General features: G+C 31.4%; 2 protein-coding genes across 3 annotated transcripts; one reads left to right on the forward strand and one right to left on the reverse strand.

Moving 5' to 3' along the window:
• The first annotated feature begins 552 nt into the window (after positions 1-552).
• On the forward strand, positions 553-1,603 carry LOC107410525 (putative phytosulfokines 6). 2 transcript variants are annotated; one of them, XM_016017959.4, is made up of 3 exons: positions 553-887; positions 992-1,074; positions 1,252-1,603. In XM_016017959.4, the coding sequence occupies exons 1-3, from the start codon at positions 791-793 to the stop codon at positions 1,360-1,362; spliced, it is 291 nt and encodes a 96-aa protein (XP_015873445.1). In that variant the 5' UTR covers positions 553-790; the 3' UTR covers positions 1,363-1,603. The 2 variants fall into 2 exon arrangements, with proteins under 2 accessions (XP_015873445.1, XP_015873446.1); XM_016017960.4 differs by having other exon boundaries at positions 572-887; positions 1,255-1,603.
• Positions 1,604-8,425: 6,822 nt separating this feature from the next.
• LOC112490578 (protein ROS1A) lies at positions 8,426-18,824 on the reverse strand. Its single transcript, XM_048468249.2, has 23 exons — positions 18,337-18,824; positions 18,093-18,163; positions 17,527-17,979; positions 15,869-17,005; positions 15,345-15,476; positions 15,147-15,248; positions 14,391-14,792; positions 14,099-14,189; positions 13,472-14,021; positions 13,274-13,353; positions 13,065-13,149; positions 12,878-12,969; positions 11,656-11,724; positions 11,499-11,535; positions 11,303-11,385; positions 10,620-11,129; positions 10,176-10,212; positions 10,041-10,098; positions 9,421-9,521; positions 9,251-9,316; positions 9,040-9,154; positions 8,817-8,855; positions 8,426-8,717 (listed from the first exon to the last, which is right to left on the reverse strand). Exons 3-23 carry the CDS (start codon positions 17,963-17,965, stop codon positions 8,593-8,595), a joined length of 4,350 nt encoding a protein of 1,449 aa, XP_048324206.2. The 5' UTR covers positions 17,966-17,979; positions 18,093-18,163; positions 18,337-18,824; the 3' UTR covers positions 8,426-8,592.
• Positions 18,825-24,513: the final 5,689 nt, after the last annotated feature.

Genomic DNA, 24,513 nt, shown 5'->3' on the forward strand with positions numbered 1-24,513 from the left:
TTCGACCAGCAGGAAGCTTTCAATGGGATTGATTGCCCAAGTTCTGCTATTTATCATAAAGGGTGAGCTTTCACATTGATATGATACATTACCACTTATAAATTTAAGGATTTAAAATGATTGAGCTCGTTTTACGCTCATTTATTCTTAATTTAAAAGGTTAAAAATATTTTTATTGGAACCTTATTGTATATACATCATCGAATTCGTCAGTTGAATTTAGAAAAAGAACCACTTCTTAGACGGTAATATTTTACTAGTTTTGTTATGTTTATCATGTTTAAAAGCATAGAACAAGAAGTAAAATATTAAAAAAGAGAGATGGGCAACAGCTGTCGGCATGTCCAAAAGGTTGACTCCTTGACACTGTCAACCACTACTTGCATTGGTTTTAGAGAGTCTTTTGGACTGTGACTCTCTGGACCACTTTCACCGTATGCTAGACAATGACCAAACCAACCTCTCTCTTTTTATCTCTCTTAGATAGTATGTGATGGATTAGTGGCGTTTTCACAAATAGCATGGAGTAGAGTATAATAAGAGGGTGGTGGTGGGGATTGGTCCCACATTCTGAGGTTTTGAAGTTGCCTTGTTTGGAGGGGACCTTCATGTGCCTTGCTTTGCCTCTGCCTCTTGCTTTCTTCTTTTGCATGGCATTTCCTTATCTATAAATGCTCACCCATCTTCTTGTTTTCACCAGTACCTCATCAAATCACAACTTCCTTCAAACTCTTAGCATCCCCTTTTTTTTTTTTTTGTTTTCCTTCTCCATTTAAAAATTGGAAAAACCATGAAGCAGGGTGCTCTGTCTACTGTTCTTCTCCTTTTCCTGATTCTCATAATTTCTTCTTCAAAATCATCCGCTCGTTTCTTGACAACCAAACAAGGTCATAACCCTTTTATCTTGTCAATTTTCTTTTTTTCTTCTTCTGGGTTGAATCTCTGTGCATATATTTAGAAACTAAATGTTGGATTAATGATGTATTTGCAGGAGGAGAAGATCAAACACTCAATGAAATCATTATAAGTGGGACTTCTGATCTAGTAGAGTTGGAAGACAGTGAATCTGCAAATGTATGGTTCTAATACTTTCTCATTGTTCTGTTTCTTGCTAAGAGTTTGCCAATTTGAACTCTATACATATATATATATATATATATGTATACATAGAAATGCTTATATATGTTTTGCCCAATCAATAAAAGTTTTTATGATTGTTTTGCTTTTGAAATTAATATATATGTTTTATAGCAGCTAATGGGAGTTGAGGAGTGCAAGAAGGAAGATGATGAATGCTTGAAAAGAAGGATAATTGCAGAGGCTCATTTGGACTATATCTACACCCAGCACCATAAGCCTTGAGACTTTGAGGGAGAAAGAGACAGAGAGAGAGAGAGAGAGAGACTTCTACTTTAACCTTTAAGCACTCATCCCTTCCCATGTAATGTTATTAACTACCTCTAATGGATTTCCTTAACCACAAAGAGTAGCTAGATCGGGAGTAGCTTGATCGGGTTTCGACTTTCCTTTTAATATATATAATGTGTAACACTGTAAGTACTAGAAGTCAGAAATATATAATATATATGACTTAATTTTTCTCTCTTTCCCTCTATCTTAATACATATAGATATAATATATAATTCTATGCCCATATATGTCTCCTCTTGGATAAATAAAGGACATGAAATCCTATAGATGTTGGTCGATCTCTTGGGGACATATAGAATGATAAGAAGAAGAAGAAGAAGAAGAAAAACTATGAAAAAAAAAATGATGAATATAATTCAATTGTATTGTTGGGTAGGAGGGCTGAAGGAGAAATTGGTATTAAATAAAAGTTAAACACAGAGAAGAAAAATTGTAAAACTGTGTAATGCAAATATGAGGAAGGCCTCGAAAAAGTACATCGAAATTAATAATGGTAGGTAATTTTGGGGTTAGGATACATAAAAGCAATTTAAGAATTACAGTTGGGAAGGTTAGGGCTGATACAGTAAATTTAGTGATAGATATTTTCAAATCCAGTTTTATTACCATTAATTATTACTTCCTGCTATTGAAATTAATTAAGTTTTTATTGCAAGGAGTCACCAATGAAATTTCTTTTCAGTCCATAACGACCGCGTGTATCCATTGCACAAGTACCAAAAAGGAAGAAAAAAGAAACGTATAAAACAAAAACAAAAGAGCTAGACTACTTACAAGTTATGCCTACAAAGTTAGTGGTGTTTCAACAATTTTTTTTTTATAATTTTACCATAATGGCCACTTTTTTGTTGCATCATATTACTTTTTGTAAAATTACTTGTTGATTAATTTTGTAATTCTACGCTAATCGGGTTGATTCAACTACTAAGCTTATAATTTTATTATTTGCATTAGATTTAATTAAATAAATCTTTGTATGATAGAACCTAAAACTACAAAGTATATAATAGTCGGTTGTTGCTTCAATAAACCATGCATATATATATATATATATATATAAATTCAATTCTCATACAATAAATTATAAAAATAAAATATTAAAAAAATACAAGAAAAACTGCATCACCTAAATTTATGAAAATAAACATCTTGGAACAAGGAAATATTGATGTCTCAATTATGACTATATAAATCTGCATAATCAACAACCTTTTTGACAAATGACAAAATGTCATTAAATGTCATCCACAAATTGTATTTTTACGGTTAAATCAACTATAAGTTGGGACAAGATAGCTGTGGGTGTTTGCTAATTTTGAGTTAACCAAATAATTTTATTTTATTTTTTTGTCATATATTCAATTTATGATTAAAAAACCTTTTTTTTTCAAATTTTTTAGACCTGGAATTCAAAAAATAGATTTGTGGGAATATTTTAAAAAAAAATTGCTGAAATTTTGCAACTTTTAGAGACTAAAATGATTGGAGAAATTAGGTCAAACATATCACCCTTACATATTATCTACCTACAATTTAAAAATCTCTTCTGCAATTGAGAAATCATTATCGAAGAAATCTTACTAAGAGTATCTCAAATAATCCTCTGTCTATTTAAAATTTTTTTGCCGCATTAGATAAATAGATAGGATTTTTAAAAAATCCCCTTCAATGGTTTTGTGTATTAGTTCTGTCAAATTGATGTGATAACAAAAGAAATATAAATTTGAAGGACATTGTCTATTTATGAAAACTCTGTTGGACAGGCTGAATCATCATTTTATTTATTTTTATTGATTTTTGTTAAAAAAAAATCAGTTAGGTTTATTTTTAATTAAATATACTTTATACATAATCCATTGAAAAGAAATTATTAAGAAACATTATTTATTAAATAATTAAAATACCACATAAGTATGAGCACTTTCTAAAACTTATGCCATGTAGACTTCAATAGAAATAATCATTGGACATTCTCGAACCATAAATATTGAAAATTTTCAGCCTTATATTTCAAACTCTTAAATCACAAATATCTTGGTACTTATATAGTGAATAGTGAATAGTCTTGAATCTAATTTCTTTATTTCTTATTAAATTTAAATTTTACAGAAAAATAAAAGAATCCCTGGTCCAAAAAAAAAAAAAAGAGAAGAAGAAATAAAGCAATAACTATAATCTATAATATAAAGCAAATTTTTATCATTTAAAATTGATAACAGATAAAGTATATAATTTCAATGATTGAACATTTTTATCTGTAATATAAAAGTATGGATTCGGATGCGAGTCATGAGATAAAGAAAATTTTAGCTAGTTTGTAAATTAGGTATTTGTTTAAAAAAACTTTTATATATATATATATATATATATTTCATCTCATTTTCATTTTGTTCCAAAAATGCAAAGAAAATGCGGGTTGATAACCTAGTCTAGACTTGGGCCGCCAACTTTAGTTAAGGTTTTGTAGGCCCCAATACTCATCATTTGGGCTTAAATTGAAAATTCCATACGGTGTTTTTTTTGTTCTGAATGGTGTTTTTTTGTTCTGTACCTTTTATATCCAAGATACCTAAAGATACGCCTTGTTTTATTTTTTAATCCTTTTCACCTTTTAAAAGAATAATAAATAAAGAAAAAGAAAGGTTGATATTGCATTTTTAGATGCTTGTTGCTATGGAAAATTGCTTATCGGTATTTTAATTGATTAGACAATTGAAGCAGTTTTCATATTTAAATTAGAAAAAAAAAAAAAATGAAAGAAAGAAAGGGATATATAAAAGGATTCGATATTGGAAGGCCAATGCTCATTGAGTCAGAACCTCGTATCACTGTCTTTGTAGCTAAGTCTAGCCCGAATCAAAAGATTCTAAGCCGATTGTGTCACGCCAAAACCTAGAACGTTCACGAATAATAGAAGAAAATAAGATAAATATGATGCAATTATTAAACAATGACACTGATATTTTAAATTTTATGTTCTAATTTCCAGGGAAAATTCAATAGCAAGGCCATTCCATTGTTCTTCTCTGATTTCGAATTCAAATCCTATGACCTTCAATATTTTTTTTTTAAAAAAAAAATCCTATCTAATTCTTTTCTCCAAGCAAAAATAAATTAACAATGATAGTAATAAGAACTAAAAAATGGTAATATAAATAAATAAATAAATAAAAACAACAACTTATTTTATTTATTTTTCTACATATACAAGATATTTTTTTTTCACTTTGATTTTGTAAAGCCATATATCAAATAAAATACTATCTTATATTTATAATCGTCTAAATGAATTTTACATTTTCAGTGTTTTACATTTTCAGTGAACTGATAACGAGTAATTTTTTTTAGGATGATGAATTTGGTTGATGGAAACCGTGGACTTTTATTATAAGTTTTTGAATTATTTTAAAAATTAGGATATAAAAATATATATAAAATTTATATGAACATGATAAAATATTAAAATTTATGACTAGAAGATTTACTAAGTGAATTGATTAAGCCAACATAACTTAATAATTTTGTATGAACTTATATAAATTTCAATACACATTAAATATTAACTTTTGAGACAATTCAAAATTTACAATGATATCCTAAATTTGGTATTAAAAAAGTAAAAAATATAGGAATTTCTAATTCCTAGACTATAATTATATTAAGATATTCACTAACTAAAAAAAAGCAAAGTGTTAGTACACTTGGAAATACAAACTCTAAAAACACAGTACCTTCGATGTATAAAATAGTTTGCCACTAAAATATATGCATATTGCTTAAAAGTAAAAAAAATGAAAAACTAACAAGAAGAATTTGGTGCTTGACATTTGGCAATAGATAGCTTAGTATAGCACCTCAATTGATGCCACTTCATAGTTCGAAATGGGTTTCTAAGAAATAATGAAAGTAGTGGCCTTTCCAGCCAAAAAAACAAAAGGTTTAAGTAGTGGTACAAAGGGTCATTAAATAAATCATTAATAAATACCGTCTTCGAAGATACATACGCACACCAACCAAACAAGTTCTAGCACCTATGGCCATGAAAACGAAATCATTCTACAATGCACACACTACGCCGATGAACGACAAAGGACAAACTTAGTCCAAAACCGATCACACACCCTACGTGTCAGCCTACTACTTGTGTCCTATCACGACCCGCCACGTACTGATGACCTGGCAAAGGTTGACGCCACGTCAGTAAACCACCAATCGAAGCTCAACAACGTTTGTCTAAAAGATCCTAGGAACAAAACAATGGTCATTTATTCCTTTAGTCTAATAAATTCGAACTGAAAAAAATAAAAGTAAAAAATCTATAATAAAGTCTCAAATAAATCAATTGTTAAAGGCCAAGGGCATTGGACATGCTCGGCTTGTTCTTCTCTTCTCGTTTGCTCCTCTCTCTCTCTCTCTAGAAATTCTTTCTCTATCTCTATCTCTCTTTTTTTCTTTTTTCTTTTTTTTTGGGTCATTTTTATCTCATATCTAGGAATTTTGTAGTTGTTTCTTTTGCTTTACTTTGGTGGATATCCGGGAAAACCAAACCCAAGTTGAAACTGGAGAGAGAGAGAGAGAGAGAGAGAGCTCCAAAGTGGCTTGAAGAAAGCTAAACGACTGCGTTTTGTTGTTTGCGTCTTTGACAATTAATGGCTTCTCGTTCTTCTCCTTCTTCGCATGAAACAGTCGGCCATTTCAATCAGGTACGGGACTCTTCTTCTTCTTCTTTCAGCAATAATATCAGCCGTGGATTTTCAACGGCCCAGATGTGTTTGAAAAGGATTCTGGAGATAATCTCATCCGTCCCTCCACGCCAAAGCAGCGAAGAAGAAGAAGAAGAAGAAGAAGAAGACAAGGGTGGTTTGAGCCATCCAAAGGAACAAGAACTCGAACCCGAAGTCGAACTCGATAAAAATCAGCGAAACGCAGAGTTTGGGAGAGAAACGTCGCCGTTTAAGAGAAAAGCGTACGGTGGAAGTAGTAGTAGTAGTAGTAGAGATTGTCTAGACTTGCTGGTAGAGGCGGCGAAACTGATATCAGGCAACAACACCGAAGACGCAGAAGAATCGAACAAGAAGAAGAAGAGGAGGAAAGAGGAGGATTGGATGGTGACGAAGGGGTTGTACGGAGAGGGATCGGCGGTGGTGAGGTCGAAACGGGGAAGGAGCCAAACACTGCCGTCCAGGCTGAGAGATTCGGTGCTGGAACCCTGGATACGATTGCCTCGTCCACCACTCAGGTCCACACAAACAACTACAACCAGAAGAAGAAGAAGGTCCAGCTGACTCACCTCCTGCTTACGTGTAATGTTTACTACTAACATACAACAAAACAAACACACAGAGTCAGAGTCTGAGTTAGAGAGAGAGAGAGAGAGAGAGAGAGAGAGAGAGAGAAAGAAAGAAAATCCAAACATCCACTACTTTTGTGTAGATTGTGATTTTTATTTAAGTGGCAATTTATATGCTGTGTGTTTAATTACATTATTGTTTAATTTTGAACTGTGGGTGTGAAATTGTTTGTGGTTCTGTTTTATTTTATTTTTTTGGGGTCTAAGCTCCTCGACTATTAGAACAAATAAAATTAAGGTGTGAATTTATATACTAGAGAAAATCTTTAGATTTCGTTTTATTTTAGTGTTTTTATATTATATTGTCAAATATTCGGTGATTACAATGTACAGTGAGCCTTTAGGTCTTATCCCATCCCAGACGGTTCGGCTTTGCCCTCTATTTTATACTCGTTTCTTTTTTTTTTGTCTTTAATTTTATTTTATTTTCTATACAAAGATATTACAAATTGTTTGATAATTTATAAGCAATCTGTTATCGTCCCTGACCAGTAAATAATAATATTTGCAGCATTATATGAGATATATATATATATATATAAATAATTTCTGGATCAAGAATTTTGAATAAATTTTTGTATGAGACAATGTATAATTAAAAGTTAGTTATGTGTGTATTTTTATTTATATCAAAATTCGTCCAGAATTTCTGGATATAAAATTACTATATATATTTATCTTTAATATGAAAAATAAAAAATGTTAAAACTTAAAAGTAGATTTTGATTTTATTTTTTTTCTCTAGCTGTTCTTTAATATGTTTCCCAAAAAGATTCAAAAAAACATTTTATTAAATGATTAAAGTAACAAGGTTCCCTTTTTTATTTTATTTTTTCGGAGAATCTTGTGCCGTTGACGAGCAATTATTTTGTTGAAGTTATGCCGAAATTATTTTGGTTGCTGGTCCAGTTTTGTTGAACAAAAACAAAAAAACAAAAAAAAAAAAAAACAAAAAACAAAAAACAAAAAAAATAAATTTAACAGATGTTAAAAATGAGTACTTGTTTCTTAAACAATTTAAGTAAAAATACGAAACTTACTAGAACTACTTATTATTATTATTATTATGTTTTTTTCATTCATTACGCTAAAAAATTATCCAACTCAAGGCATGAAAATTCATTGCTGTCATGACATCCTAAAGTCTCAAACCGGATAGCATAGATTATTTTTAGAAAAAATAAAATAAAATAAAGTTTGATGTGTATATATATATATATATATATTTTACTAAGTTCTAAAATTTAAAAGTCGCAAGTTTAATCAGTTGTAAAAACATAGAAAATATATATATTTAGATTCAAAGTTCAAATTTCGAATTTGGTAAAACTTTTCTCCCCAAAATTGCAATAAAGGAGAAAAAGAACATCTAAAAGCAACAGTTTATTCGTTCAAAAAAGAAACAAGCCAACAGTTTACTAGATTTTAAAGTTTTAGGAGCCATGTAATTTAAACCTTATTATAATTTTCTATAACTCAGATTTTATATTCACCAAAAAAAATATATATATAACTCAGATTTTATATTTACATAATACGATTTCAATAAAATTAAAACACTTGTTCCGTAATAATAATAATAATAATAATAAACACTTGCAAGGTATAATACCGAAATGGAAAAAAAGAACAGAGTAAAATCAAAGTTTTTTATTTTATTTTTTTTATTGGCGATAAAAGTAAAAATTAGAGTTGAAAATAATCGATAGCATTTGATGAAAGAATAGGACATAAATTGTATTAAAAAACTAACTGCACATATTATTATTATTATTATTATTATTATTTTTGGAGTATAATTGTATCATATCCTACTCATCATCGTCTTCGTTTATCTTGGCTTTCCCGGACTGCTGACTTGTAGGAATATGAAATTCCTTTGCGAGAGGTACAGGATGACGTCCTTCTCGGTCGAATGATCTCACACAAATAAAACCTGTGTAAACACAATTTCAATATTTCACTACATAATATCAACCACAATTAAACAATTAGCGCTTCCAATAAAATAAAATTAGCACCATAATTTACATACCTGCCCAAAAACAATGCTGAATTTCCTCAGTTGATAGACCTGTATTTAATGAAAAAGGTTGGTTTCTATGTTAGATATTATATTGAAATATACATACATATTTATATATATATACACTTTTTTTTTTTTGGGGTCTTTTTCAATTTTTTTTTTTTTTAAATTTTTTTTTTTTAACTAGTGTATGCATATGTCTTAGACATCAAAATTCATATGTTGTATTTACCCCTTAAAATTGAGCCTGCTGAGGTACCAAAGTAAGCAGTTCTCCTTGGTAGGTTCCATATCCATCCTCTGGGTACTTTAATTGGTTCTGAACTGGTTTTTAGGTCAAGAAATACCTGCAAGGAAATTAAAAACATGGTTCAAGATTATTAAAGATAATTTCACATTAGAAGTAATGATTTTTATGACTTAAGAGTTGGGAGTACTTTTACCTCATTAACTTGGAAGTATGTTCCATTTAGTGGAAATGACCCTCTCATTGCTGTTCTACAGGGTATCTGTATTTTGTGCATGGTTTATGTGTTAGTTTAGATTTCATGTAAATTTTCATTTCAGATGCATTTAAATTGGGGCTTCAGAAATCTAAATGTATTTTACTCACCAAAATTGATCCATCAACCGTATGATGGTTTTGTTCTGTAGAACTGCTACTGCAGGGTTCCCCAGGAGTCTGAGATGGTTGAGACGATGTTGAAGATTCGCCTAATATTGAAAATATCAAAAATCATGTTTATTATTAGGAACACAATTTTAATAAGATAAATAAATAAATAAATAACATAAACAGAAACTCTGAAAATGTAAACTAAACAAACAATAATTTCTAATTTCTAGCCAAAATACTGTCAATTCAGCAATTGTCTCCCTCTTATGCTGCGTCAAAATTGCAAAGAAATCTGAGCACTTGTTTTCCAACTAAATTTGCAATTTTCTTCCCAACTTATCAGTCACATCAGTTTTCCTCTTACCATTTGCAACCAAACGAAAGACTTGTTTATCATTTCCTTAAATCGACATCACTTCAGCTTTTTTTGTCCCCATGTCTTGAAATTCATCTCCAAATTGTCAATTCTTTTTTCATCTATGAATCTTCTAATTGCTCACCCAAGACTTTTATGTCTTTTCGGTTGAGTGCTAATTACCTATGCTCTAATTTTGGACCATTTTAGTTAACTGGTTCTAGAGTTATAATATGATGCTGTCCTTAAGAAAATGTCGTACCTGGTGCACGTATGGCAAGAAGGTATGGATATGGATCATGAGCATCTCTTCTCTCAAACTGTAAAATTCATTGGCACAGAAACTAAATTTTACACTCAATAATGAAAACATAAATAATTTTGAAGGATAACTTACCCCATTTAACAGAGGATGATAATCTGGAAGTTCATAGCTGCACAGAAGTTGAAAGTACAAAGCATTATTATAATAGGTAATATTAATTATCACATATTCATGAAAACCAAAATGTTGTTTTAGCTAGATTTTGACAGGATAATCAAAGCATGCTTAAAACAATATTTACAACCCATTCAACTTATTCTAGGACCTGTCCTACATGTTGCTTATTAGGCACATATTCATCATCTTCAGTGAGAAATATGAAAAGTTTGGGGCCAATACTATAGTAATGAGATAATATCAGTTTTAAGAAAATTCTCCTCAAATATATTATGCCACATGGTCCAATCAAAAAGTTTCAAGCTAATTCTGATATTTCACTTGGTTTGGATTTTGCATATTTCATCTGCGAGAAAAATTTCCAGATTTTCGATTAATCATGTGAAAATGCTGACTTACACTTCATGCTTTGTCCTTAAGCGGCTGGCATGCTTCAGTTCGGAGACATGCTTGGAAGCAGCTTCTGCTGACAAAGGAACTAAATCTCTTGACAATACATAATCATCATGAAGCATCACACTTAATGAATTCATAGTTCCTGTGGACTCTTGAGTGCTGAGATTGATGGTAGGCATATCATCAGGACCATCAAGACCAAAATCTTCAATGTCACCTAGATGTGGAAACTCAGACTCACAAGATGCTGGCTCTGGTGATGGTGGCACTTCAATGATGGGTTCAGCATTCTGTTTTTGATGTTGTGATGCTGCTGGCTCTGGTGATGGTTGCACTTCGATGATGGTTTCAACATTCTGCTCTTGATGTTGTGATGCTGAAAACCAGTTGGCCTCAAGAAGGAATGGTAATATTGGATCCAAAGAGGGCCCAGGGTGACCAAGAGCCACAATTGGAGCTTTTGAACTTGCCTTACTTGTATTTGTTGGTGGCCCAGGTAAGGCACCTCTTGCACTGCATCAAAGGTATTGCATCAAATTCATTTCATAAGCAATGAACAAAAAGTTTATAAAAAACTATGTGGAAGGTTTATTAGGGATCTCAAAGTAAGAAACCGGCAACCATTATTTTGCACTGAGATGAATAAGCATTCAATTATAAACATTCAGCTAAAAAACGATGTGCACCTTGCAAATTCACTAGCATAGTGTCTGCATTCTGCTTTCATTGGACAAGGATTGCAACTCGGTTTTGTTTTTTGGCAAAAAACCTGCAATTGAATATCAAAGTATGTTACCCTCATTTAGTATTTTCTTCTAATTACTGGAAGTTTGGAAGTTCACTTAGATACTATCAATGCATAGTTTGAAGAGACTTATATACCTTTCCAAAGGTTATCAAATGATAATGCAGTTCATACCTGTGTGGAAGAAAATATATACATATCAAAATAAACAATGACTTTTTTTGCTTTAAAGAAAAGTCAGCTAAGTAATGCATGGAGATCCCATAAAAAAAATAGTTAAAGAGGAGGCATTACAGGGTCTTATGGTCAAATTCATTTAGCCGTGGCCAAAGATACTTTTGAATGGAATCCATTAGTGGCATCCTGCAGGGAAAAAAAAAAAACACACACACACACACACACTCTATTAAAGATTTACTTCAGTGGAAATAAAAAGCTTTGTGCTGGTGCTAGTGTATTATACTTACTGCATTTTAGGTCATCTAGGATGGTAAAGAAACAAACGCTTAAGATAGCAAAAACAAGCAATAAAAACCTCATAAGCTCTTGAAGCATTTTTGCATATTGCATTTGTATTATATTCTTCGGAAGGAGCAATTACACTTAGAGCACTCAGCATTCTTTGAGTTTTTAACAGTAATCAGAAGCATTAAAAAGTGTGGGAGCTGAATTCCAAGGAAATAACAAACTCAAAAGCACGTCAAAGATACTTTCACTAAGTTTCAATGATCTGCCTTACAACTCGAAATCTTGCTTAATGTATTTCAGCATATTCCCTGAATATTATTTGATTGAACCATCAAGATTGATTCAGTGGTTTTGGTTTCTGATTTATATGCGTTGTTCAAAGTATGATGTTTTCCTCTTCTATGATTATTTAATCTGAAATATCTAATCCGCAACATGATATTCAAAACCAATACAAACTAAAGCTCAATTTATCAATTAAAACATGCATTATCTGTTGCCAATACCAGGAACTGAAGATAAAAACAAGTGGCAGTATGCTACTAGGAGGAATCTAAAAGAAACTATTCAGCATAAATTTGCCAATAAATCTTAAAGAAATTATGCAGACAAATTGCATTTTAAACATTATGTCATAATAAGTCTGGCTATGCGCTGCCACCTGTATGGGGTTATGGATTTTACTGTTTCTTTTTACATTCATATATTAGATCACATTCCAACTGAAATTAATATTTCTTTCTTCTACATATAATAATTGCAAGAATAATCTAGTGTTTATAATAAAGACTACATTTTGAATTAGCTAATTAAGCTAGGACATCACATGGCTTTTATCAACACAATCAGAAGTGGATACTTCTTCCAGGGGTTAAGGACTCTTGATGGGTCTCAAAGTTTCCATTTGAAATTTTATTTCAATGAATTTTTGCTTCATGTTATCTTGCACATGCTATGTTATCTTAGGCTATAGATCGTACTCTCATGAACACTTTCAAATATGTCACTTGACGGATACAATGATATAATTTAAAATCATTATACTTACTGTTGCAAAAGATGTATCTGGACTTTTTCAGGCAATGGCTGGAGAGGAACCCATCCGAGACGAACTGCTATCCGACCAACATTAGTGTCAACCTAATTGATGAAAAAATAAAATAAAATAAAACTGTTGAGTTTTTTAGAATATAAACTCCAATTAGCAAGTATCAAGGAGAGACGCTAAACAATACCGGGAAGGCTACATTCTGAAGTTCCAAAAGCCGTACACACTCCACACTTTTCAAACCAAGACCTTGGAATTGCAAAAGGTATTCCCTACAAGTATAGACAATTGAATCATCAAACTCTTGAAAAGATTAACATAACTGATACTAGAAAACTAGAACCTTCGATAGTTCTAGTTCTTGTCAGTACAGTTGATCGGTAAATTTAGACTTACTTCACTTTATCCGGAGGTGCATGTCTTAACCATTCAAGATCAAGGCAGTTGTGCAGTTCAACCACTTGGTCAAGAAACCTCTGGAATAGTGTGTTAATATTGTCAACTTTGATACAAGACGTTTATATATAAGGAGAAGATAAATCTTCAAATTTCTTTGCAACCAAATTTATATCATTAATAGAATTACTTTGATACCTTGATTCGTCCAGCAAGAACATTATTTTGGCCACGTGCTTCGATGACTTTGGCAATCACTTGCGCTTCTGCATTCCTGACTGCTTCCCAATCCACAGAATCCATGTGCTCAGGCCTTCTTTGTTCACTAGTACAGTACATTTTTCTGAATGCATCCCAATCAGTTTTAACTTTCTCTTTCTCATAGACCTTTTTTCCGTTTCTTTTATTTGTTTTATCAGGTTGTTGCTCTTTTGAATTTGAACTTTCACCATTCTGTCTTTCCTGAATCATGCTGTTAGCATTAAGCTCAGAAACTGCCAGTGCTTTTTTACTATTATTTTGCAGGTATATGTCATCTTTGGCTTCTGTGCTGCAATCTTCGGCCAGACATGTTGGCATGTCTTCATCTGCAAGATTGGTAACTCCTGCAGTTTCAGATTCTTCTGAAGTATATGCTGGCTCAAGATATTCTGTGTTACTTCCAACTGATTCTTGACTAAAATCTATTATCGGATCTTGACTTCTTGGCCGAGCTGGGAATCTTGCAGCAAGCAACATGAAGGCATTGCTACAATGAACAAGAATAAATATTACATATAACTTCTTCATTTGTATTTACAACAAAAATCTAATCCAAAAATTTACCTAGAAAGAGAGTCTGAAACATTTTGAGTTAAAAAGACTCCAATCACAGAGTCCAAGACCGAACCTTTCCATGGTGAAAACCTCCTGTCCCCTGCAAAGGTTATAATCATCATGTTAGAGAATTTTCATTTAACTATTAGATCATGAATATTCATTTAATAGGTTCACATTTTTTCATCATGAATATTCATTTAATAGGTTCACATTTTTTTCCTACTGTAAAGTTTTTATTTTTTTATTTATTTTTTTTCCATTTATTTATTTATTTACTTTTGGTTAACAAAAAACATACCTAAGATTTGATGCATGCGAGCAGTAAATGCATCAATCCTTCCTTTAAATATTTTTCTTTCACTCTCCCAATATTTCTTTCTCTCTTCACTCTCATCGGTAAGGTATTTCAATTGAAATTTCCACATTTGCTGAAACCTAGGATCATACTTTAGCTTATTTTTTCTTTTTTGCTCAACAACCGCAGATTGTCCATTATGTGGAACAATAGCACCATCTGAAGCCTGAGAAATATTTGCATTTTTCTTTCTTGGTTTTTTCTTAACATCAGCAAATTGACCATTACGTTGTGAAGCCTGAAGAATATCTACACTTTGATCTTGCAGTATTTGATAATGAACTGGTGCTCCATATTCACTCGGAAAAAGATCAAGTAAGCCTCCTTCATTTTTATCATTCATGTCTGCAAACATAACATCATTGCAATCTTATTAATCTTAATTGGAATTGATTGGGAAATAACTTTAGCCTATTGAAAGGAAAATGTATTTCATGAGGGGGGGAAAAAAAAAAGTACCAATTGAGTTGGCGATAAATAGAGAAACAAAAAATAAAATAAAATAAAGAACATAAGAGAAAAGAGCACTAAAAAAAGATGTCAATCAGTGCCAAAAGTAGTGATTTTAAGATTAAAAATTTTGGTTATAACTATACATGCTTTGTAGACAAAAGTAGTGCTTTTAGTTACATTTTAAAATTCTGTAACAAAACTAATATCAGTGCTATAATATGATTACATAAGTAAATAAAAAAGTACCAATTGAGTTGTCGGTGAGATAAGCTTTATCATGCTCGGAAGGGTTAAACTCTAAAACAGGCGGGGATCCCATCTCTTTCGAGCCCTTCATTTTGTAATCACCTGAAAAAGATATATCTCATAAGCTTCTCGAAAATAAAACAAAATAGTTTCCTTTACCATATCTCCTTGCAAATGAAAATACTTTCCAGAAAGTACCTATTGATTTGCCAGTAAAGACAAAATCCTCCTCCTGTGATGGACTTTCTTTAATTAAACCTATATGAAACTCTGTGTAGAGATGGGAGGGAATAAACTCTGTGCTTCCCTCCATAGACCTTTCTTCAGAATCTGTAAACCAAATGCTAGTACTAGTGAGAGCCTCCTGGAGACATGGACAACTGTTAAATCCATAACATAGAAATTTTTATAATTAAATTTCTGTAGCTAATAAAAATTTATGCCAATCCAGAATTGGATTGTGCTGCATCGTAAACAGAATTTGCTAGTTAGATGGTGTTTAGAGGAATATTGCTTTTCAAAAGAATTGCACATTCATTAGATAGATGCCAAGCCAGCTTTTGGAATGCCCAACAAAACAAGCAAAGAGAATAGAATCATAACCCAAGCTCAGCTAGCAGATTATGACTGCTCTGCTACCGCTTGATAACTGGTAAAATTAATGGTAATTTTTTTTTTTCCCCCTTAAATAAAAAAAGATTGTTTCTACTAAACAGAATTACCTCCTCTTGCAGCGTGTTGGAGTTTCTTATGCTCCTCAAGTTGCATCTCTGTTACCCTTTCTTCTGCAAATAAAGCCTTCTCGTTAGGTTCATCCATTTGAGAAACCTCAATTTCGTGTGTTCCATTAGCAAGTGCATCTCCAAAGGGAGCAATAGGTAATTGGTAAACCTCCTTGTTAGCTTCATCCATTTGAGAAACCTCAATTTCATGTCTTCCATTAGCAAGTACTTCTCCATGGGGAGCTATGGGTAATTGGCTTAAAATTGTTGAGGCATTTGAGATGGCTAGATTGTGCCTTGCCCTACACCTTATCGTTCTCTTCTTTTTGGGATGAGACACTGATTGTATTTTATCAAGTAAAGCGGTTTCTATTCTTCTAGACAAACGTGTCACATAGTTTCTTCTGCCAGCCATTGATTTCTTGCTGGCCTTATTCACTTCTATAATTATTACTTTCCATTCTGATCTTCGTCTCCTTTTACTCCGTAGTTTCCGGAGTTTCTTTGGAAAACTGAGATAACCATTTTCTCCATAATGATTCTGGTAGTCCTCCTCTGATTGGTTTGTGGAACAGTCCCTCACTAGCCCCTCTATTGCTTGGCAAAGATCAATTCTTTCACAAAAAGGAATACTATTCCCGGGCATTTCACAACCATTATTTTGTGTTTGTAGAGAAGTGACTACTGCACTGGTGCTTTCATCAGTTAAATGGTTTGGCACACTAAGAGACACATCTAAACTGCCTACTGGATCCGAAACAGATAATTCCATGAAAACTTCTTCTGTGATAGTTTCTGAGTTTTCGAGGTTTTTCATATTCTCTCTCTTTCCCGAAGAGAGGTGCTTTTTAGCAGCACGTTTTAGCTTCTCTGATTTTGGAGCAGCTTTTGGCTTCTTCAATTTCGGAGCACGCTTTGTTGGAGTCTTGGGTGCCAAAGTCCTTTTGGGTTTGCCTTCACCAACCACTTTTGGTCTGTGTATCTTCTTCTTGGGCTTCTTCCTTGGTTTCTTGTCTAAATCTAGATCATTGTTTGGTCTCTTTTTCAAGTTATTCTGTGATTTTTTGGAAGCCACAGACGATGCTGAACCAATAGCACTGAGAGGGTTAGCAGCATGAAAATTCTTCTCCTCATTATCTGCAGTCAAATAAACTGTATTAGAAGACGTAAATTATATCAGTAAAAAACAACAAATAGAAACAAATAAAATCAGTTCCCACACCATCAAGCTTCTAGAGAATGATATGATATGGTGCATTTTCTTTCAGTTCTTACTAGCCATGTGAAAATTTCAGTAAACAATGTCTTTTTCCATCCTTTTTCCCACAGAGCTATATATTTCATATGTAATAATATTACAATACCATAACCAGGCATGTCACGTTAACAGATACGCTTTGATATCAGTAAGAGCTCCACAAACCGAATATAATATATCTATACATATATATATATATATATATAACGTGACATGCCCGGTTACATGATTAAATGTGCATGCATTTGATAGATAAAAAATTAAAGATTAGCGTAGAAAATACATTGAGTTCAGTCAAAAACTCTTATAGCCAAAACCACATCTCTTTTCATTTGACTAACATATCGCGTCTTCAGTCAAAATTTTATAGTCGCAAAAAAATAAAATTACAATTACTTACAATTAACACTTGGCAAAAGACGATTACCCTCCTCCTCTGTTGCAATGCCCAAATCTCCAACACAAGCATCAGCAGCAATAGTCTCTGTAATTTTTTCTGACCCAAGATTGATGTTTGTTTCCTGGGAAAAATTATTGGGTGGCTCTTCACGGCAAGCAATGTTTAAATCAGGCAAAAAAGATTCTTTTCCATCATTGCTTTTCTCTGGTGAACCAGTAATGGTGGAAACATCAAAGGCAGAAGAAGAAGAAGAAGTGTTAGAGGGAAGAGTGTTCTTCTTCCCTGGATTTCTGGAGTATGTTTTCTGGGTTCTGTTTGGAATTTGCTTTGCTGGGGTGTGAGGGCCCAGTGGACACTGTTTCTTAACTACTACTTGTTCTTCTTCTTCTTCCATTGAAGTTCCAATATTCGATCCATAGAGTATCGGTTCTGACGCCATTAAAACTTGGGAGGCTGTAACTTGGAAGCCAAGAAACAACCAAGAATAAATAAATAAATAAAATAAAATAAAAAAGAGGGTTTCGTTAATACCAGATGTAAAAAGAATAAAACAGTGACGTACAGACCTGACGGTCAAATATGCGCTTAATTGATGAAGAGGGTGCGGCTGTATGGAGGCCTTTCTTTTGTACTTAATCTACACACACGCAAACACAAAAAATAAAAAAATAAAAAAAATAAAGAAAAATATTACCCCAAAAAAATGTAACAGAAAAAAAGTAGGTAGTGAAATTTCTTGGCTATAAAAGAAAAGATGCAGAATTTTTCCTTCTGAAAGAAATAAAAACTAACTCTGTAAATTTCCCTTACCTTGAAGTAATCTGATATAATCTTTTGAGTATTTAACTGGAACTGTAAAACAGAGCAAAGAAAACAAATAAATAATTTGTTTTCTGAAAAAAATAGATAAACTCAGACGGAGTTTTTGGAACTGTAGATGTAGAATTTAATATATATTTAGAGGAGTAGCACAGAGGAGAATTATGGTTCAACTGGAAGACTATTTTTTTTTAAAATTTTTTTTATTTGTTATTTTTACTTAACCTAAGGATGAGGTACATATCGATAGGGGCTGGGCTGAAAGTACCTCCTATAAGACTATGACATGTCAGATCATCGGTCACAATTTTTTGCCTTTTAACTATTTTTTATTTTATTTTATTATTATCACCTATCATTTTTCTATAGTAATTTAATTACCGAAGAAGGTCGCATGGTACTGTTTCTACTTATTAAATTTTCAGAAAATATTCCATAATGAATTTTTTACACTTCCATATATATATATATATATATATTATATGTTTAGTTTATATTAATTTGTTTCAGTAATAACTGTTGAATACAGTTGTTATTAACTATGACCATTTAATATTTATATTATCTGACATATCAATTAGTATAAATATATGTGTTAGTTAATATTAATTTAACTAATATATATATGTTTAAAACTTAATGATTCCAACTGAATTCTTCTAAAGGAAAAAATGTTATTATATATTTGAGAACATTTTTAATGGTTATATTTTTATTATCACATCCAAAATATAAATTGCAATTAATAGAAAATCCTGTCCAATAAGTGTTTATGGACTTTATCAAACTGATAACAGATACTGTTAAAGAAATTGTCTATTCTAGACAATCGTAAAATAATATGACTTAATAAAATAATATTTATTGAATGTATAATACTTTTTTAAAAAAATAAATGGATAAATATGATCAATTATTACTATTGAATTGAAGAAAAAATAAATGTATATATCATCATACTTAAACATAACTATTAGTGATCATATCGATTTTAGAATTGATTATCTATCAAGTAAACATGCTACATAAATTGAAAGCTATTTCAATATTTATATAATATAAATTGTAATTAGTAAAACCACTAGAGATGCTCTAATATATCAATTATTATCAGTGTTTAACTTCTTAACTCTAATGTTTCAAAAATAAAAAATAAAAAACTGTTTATATTGGTATAATATATAAATGTATTTAATAGTTTTATAGATCCACATAGATCAGACAACATATCATTATATAACCATTGTATTTAAAATATTGCTAAGTCATTATCAAAAACAAATTATTATTAATAATAATAATAATAATAATAATAATAATAATAATAATAATAATAATGATGATGATGATGATGCTAGGATACCTTGAAGTTTATTAATATATTTATCAAATAATAAATTAAATATTTTAATATAATCTAAATAAAAGTAAGTGAATTTTATATGGATAAATGTAACTAAATTTAACTAAAGGGATAAGTAAGTGATTTTTTTTTTCCTCATTAGAAAAGTATAACCCAAAACCTTGCTTATGAATGATTAAAAAAAAAAAAAAATCATATACGACTGTGTATAAAAAAAAAAAAAAACTCTAATAAACTTTTTAATACCCTAAACATTATTCTTGTACTTAATCCTTTTAAACGATGTAGAATTGTTATATTCATAAAAAAATAAAAATTAAAAAATTAAAAAAATGTAGAATTGCCACATCAATTTAATTAAAATTTACTTTATTCATATATTTAGGTATTATTATAATACTTTGGTTTAGGTTTGTTTGAGTACTTACTGATATATCAAATCACAGCTTCCGACAACTACAAGTGGGGCGGGAAGGAAGGAAACCGTCCATGAAAGCGAGAGGCGCCTCCCTTTTTATTTATTTATTTATTTTTTGTTTAGAAACAAGCGAGAGCTCTTTTCTAAGTTTTATGAGATGAATTATTCCAAAATAAAAAATTTGTTTAATAATGTTTTATATTCCTTCTTTATAAATGTAAAATAAAATATTAACGTATGTAAATATTATAAGCAAACCCTTTAACAAAATGGCCCTTTCTATTGGACGGACGATAATTAAAAATCAATTTGTTTTAAAAAAATAATATATACATATATATATATATATATATATATATATATCTTTGGGCTGTAAATAAGATACATTAAAACCAAGGAACTTTGATAATTATTTTAGTTTTCATTTTTGAATAATTGATAAGAGACATACGATAGAAAAGAGAGAGAAAAGAAAGAAAAAGGATATCATTAAAAGTTTAAAATTTAAAACTGGTAATCGACAATCAGTCTCTAAAAATTTAAAAGAAAAAAATATTTAAAATAAAAAATAAACTAAATACAAAAGTATGTATAACGAAAATGGGTAGGGAAAAAAAAAGTATTAGATATTCGTCAAGCTTGATAGATAATTAAGAATTAGAATTTGGATGTGTCTTACTCAGTAACTTAAATTACACATACGAATAATTGATGTAACAGGACTCTCAATTATGAATTGTCCTTTCAAAAAAATATGGATATAAAATTGTTACTTTTATCGACGATAAAAATCATTGTTAAATGTTTAAGAGTAAAGTCATTATTATTTTTTTTTTTTTTTTGATGAGACATTATCTTTTGGGACAAAAACGTTGTTGAATATTGAATATTAGGTTATTTAGTCCTGTAAGGGTATTCTAGTGGGCGTGGCTTCCATTACTGTTTTCTGAAAAAATAATTTCGAATTTGAAATAAAAATTGTAAGTGATCTATAATATGTGATATAGCAAAACACATATCACATTACATATATCTTCAGTTGTAAATTGTATGCCATTTTAATTCTTTAAAAATTTCATGGCTCATTTCACTAAAATCATTGTTGTTGTCTTGTTGTTGGTGTTGGTGAATATATGATTTATAAATGGCCTAGGGATCTTTTGAAATCTTTAAATAGGACGATTCCAAATTTTGTTTGATCTAGTTCAGTGCTTGTTTGAAAACCAGTTACTGTTACTTGATGTTCTTCTTGTTTACCAGTTAAGTAAGGTGGACTAGGCGTGAAGAATCTGATTGTCTTTAACAAGGCTATTATATTCAGTCAATTAGCTTGGAAGCTAACAAAGAAAGTTTCTTTTGTTTTTCGGATTCTCCATGCTTGTTTTTGGGGATTCCGAAAATGGGAAAAATCCATTGTATTTCCTTTGCCAAAACTAAACCATAGGAACCTACTGTTCATGCTCCTTTAAAGAATATTTTATGCCAGGACAAGAAAAAAGGGTATAATTCATTAGATCACAGAGGAAATATACAAATAAAATACTATATTAATTAACACAATTAATAAAGACAATATCAACATATGATCGGTCATTGGGGAGGGAGAAACTAAGGGAGGTGGTGCATTACTCCCTTTCATCAAATTTTACTTAAGAGGCTATGCATATATATATATATATATATATATGTTCACATAGACATATTGAAAAGGAAAACCTGACAATCCATGATGTTAGGCTTTATCCTTCCTTTTTTTTTTTACAAACCAAACTAAAATAGGTTTTAGATGAATGATGGATTGATTTTACAAACCAAATAATCAATTATCAGAGCTAATAATAAAATATGACACATTATTAATCGAGATGAATATATGAATTAATATTTTCCAACAAATGAAGTCGGCTCTTCTCACCGACATCTAGGACCAATAAAGTTTTATAAACTGTTAACTGGATGAGTTAGCATAAAAAAGGTAAATATGGCAAAGAGATATAGTTGCTTCACAACTTCAACTTGGAAACTACAAAGAGAAAGAGAAAAGAAAGAAATGCAATTAAAGGGAACAATATATCATAGGTGCAGAATCGAATCATAAAGTGGCAACTCACATACAGAGAGAACAGGACCAATTTGGGCAACAACACAATATAGTGAGGCTCACATCACACATTTCAGATCTCATTAATGCGAACAATGAATAGAACTATCCCTCGTATTAATACTTGCAATCAGAAACATAAAGGACGTAAGCCATAAACAAGTTTTCAATTTGCCATTTCATACGTGAAAATAACAAAGTAGCTGGCTGCTTAACTATTTGAATATATCACATTAGTAGTTTAAATAAATATACCATATCATTTGAAATTGAACAGAATGCATGTCCAACATAAGAATTAAGTGACCATTCACATTATACAATTTATTATACTCATATCAAATCAAAAGAATTAGAAGAAAAATTTAGAGCCAAAGCTAGATAATTTGTTGTGAGGCTCTGAATAATAATGGTGCTCTACTTCTGATCACTTTGCTAGATAATGGGGAAACTTCAATCTAAGTCCACAAAAATACAGTATAGTTAGTAGTCATCATATATATACACATAATTTATATAGTTGGTCTCCTAACTAAGAGTTCCAGAACCACTTTCCATTTCTCCTTTGGTATTTTTATTCCTATACCAGTTTTGGACACATCTATAATCTTGCCTTATTACACAGGGTGGGAGAAATTAACTTAAAAAATACATCAAAAGGTACAGTATTTGGCCTTCTGTATTTAGCCTCATGAGACTCGTTAAAGTGCTGTGTGGTATTAAAGTTGAATTGCTGATAGGGTCTCTAAAAGTTCAGTTATATAATGAGAACATCTAGTTTTGAATTTTGACTATAAATGAAAACTAAAAGTTGTACATGTTGTATAACAGAACAAAATTGAGATGGGGACAATATCCCATACATGAAATCCATAATATATACATGCATTATAAAATATATAGAAATACTTTTCCATTTTTTGTGCAAGTGAATTCGAAAGATAAAGAAAGTTATAGCAGTTGGGCACATATCTAATTTATGGACAGAAAATTCAATAACTAGTAAGAACGACCAACGGACAACATAGAACCAACATGTGATTCCCAGCACAATTTCTTTACACGGTTTGACAGTGCTTTACTTTTGGTTTCTATAAAACGTGAAACGTAGCGAATTTGTGATAAAACTCTTTTTAACACAGACAAGCTGAGAATTTATGCTTTATCCATTAAGAGGCACTTATAAGCTTTTACAAGCATTTTAAGCTAAATGCCAATTGTCTCTATTACACACCTTGATCGAACGTGGTTGAAATATGTTTTCTTTTAAGGATTCTAATGAACACAGGAATTGACAATGTTATAATTATATGTATTGCGCCGCTTTAGTGACACTCTAAGATAGAGTAGAATAGAGTGTTTGAACAGAACTTCAACCTTCCAATTCTATATTTAACATTTGATGCATTAACGGCAAACAAATTTCTATAGATGTAATTGGACTAAAAATAGAAACTGCATGTATATATATATGTATATATGTTCTCTGCCTCCATAAGAAACTAAGTTTATGAAAAATATGTAGGAGAAAAAAATACAATCTAACAGGACAACTTTAAGAAGCAACTCAACTTCAATATTCAAAACAATGAGAAATGTAAACCCATGGTAATCAGACTCTTATGGGTTTGAAATGTAATAAGATACCCGTTAAAATTCATAAATAAATAAATAAATTAATTAATTGATTAAAAGCAAGCAAGGAATACTTAGCTCTGATTATAGAGTTTCTGGCGGGATTGAGGCCAGGGAGTTACGCCGTTAGACTGATCATCATCACACGAAGCCGGAGGTACCGTCGGTGAATTCCCACTCACTGCCAAGAGGGACGTCGGGGCATGAAGTAACTTGCCGGAATCCGGTGACCGGAGCTCACGGTGGTTTGCCGGTGAATACAGGGCGTTTCAAGGCGAGTGGCTGGTGGCTAAGGATTCTATGAAGTACGGGTCTATAGTGGATAGTAGGAGTTGCTGGCCGGAAATGGATGAAATCCGGCAAAGCAAAGGTGACGCCGGTGATGGGTCGCGGGCTTGCTGCTCGAGTTTCGCCAGGAAGAAGAACGAAAAAAAAAAAAAAAAAAAATGGATACAAATATTTTAGGAATTTCCTATAAAAAGGCAATGTAAAAAGAAAAAATGGTGGTGTAAATAGAAGCTCCCTCGGGAGGACTCCGATAACTGGGCTAAGTTAATCTCAAACGGGCTTAGACTAAAAAATTGGAAAAATGGGCTTTCAGTAAATACGGGCTGCAAAATTTGTAGTAAATGCCCAATTTGAAACAAAACA

This window comes from Ziziphus jujuba, chromosome 10 (genome assembly GCF_031755915.1).
Source record: "Ziziphus jujuba cultivar Dongzao chromosome 10, ASM3175591v1".
Classification (NCBI taxonomy): Eukaryota; Viridiplantae; Streptophyta; class Magnoliopsida; order Rosales; family Rhamnaceae; genus Ziziphus; species Ziziphus jujuba.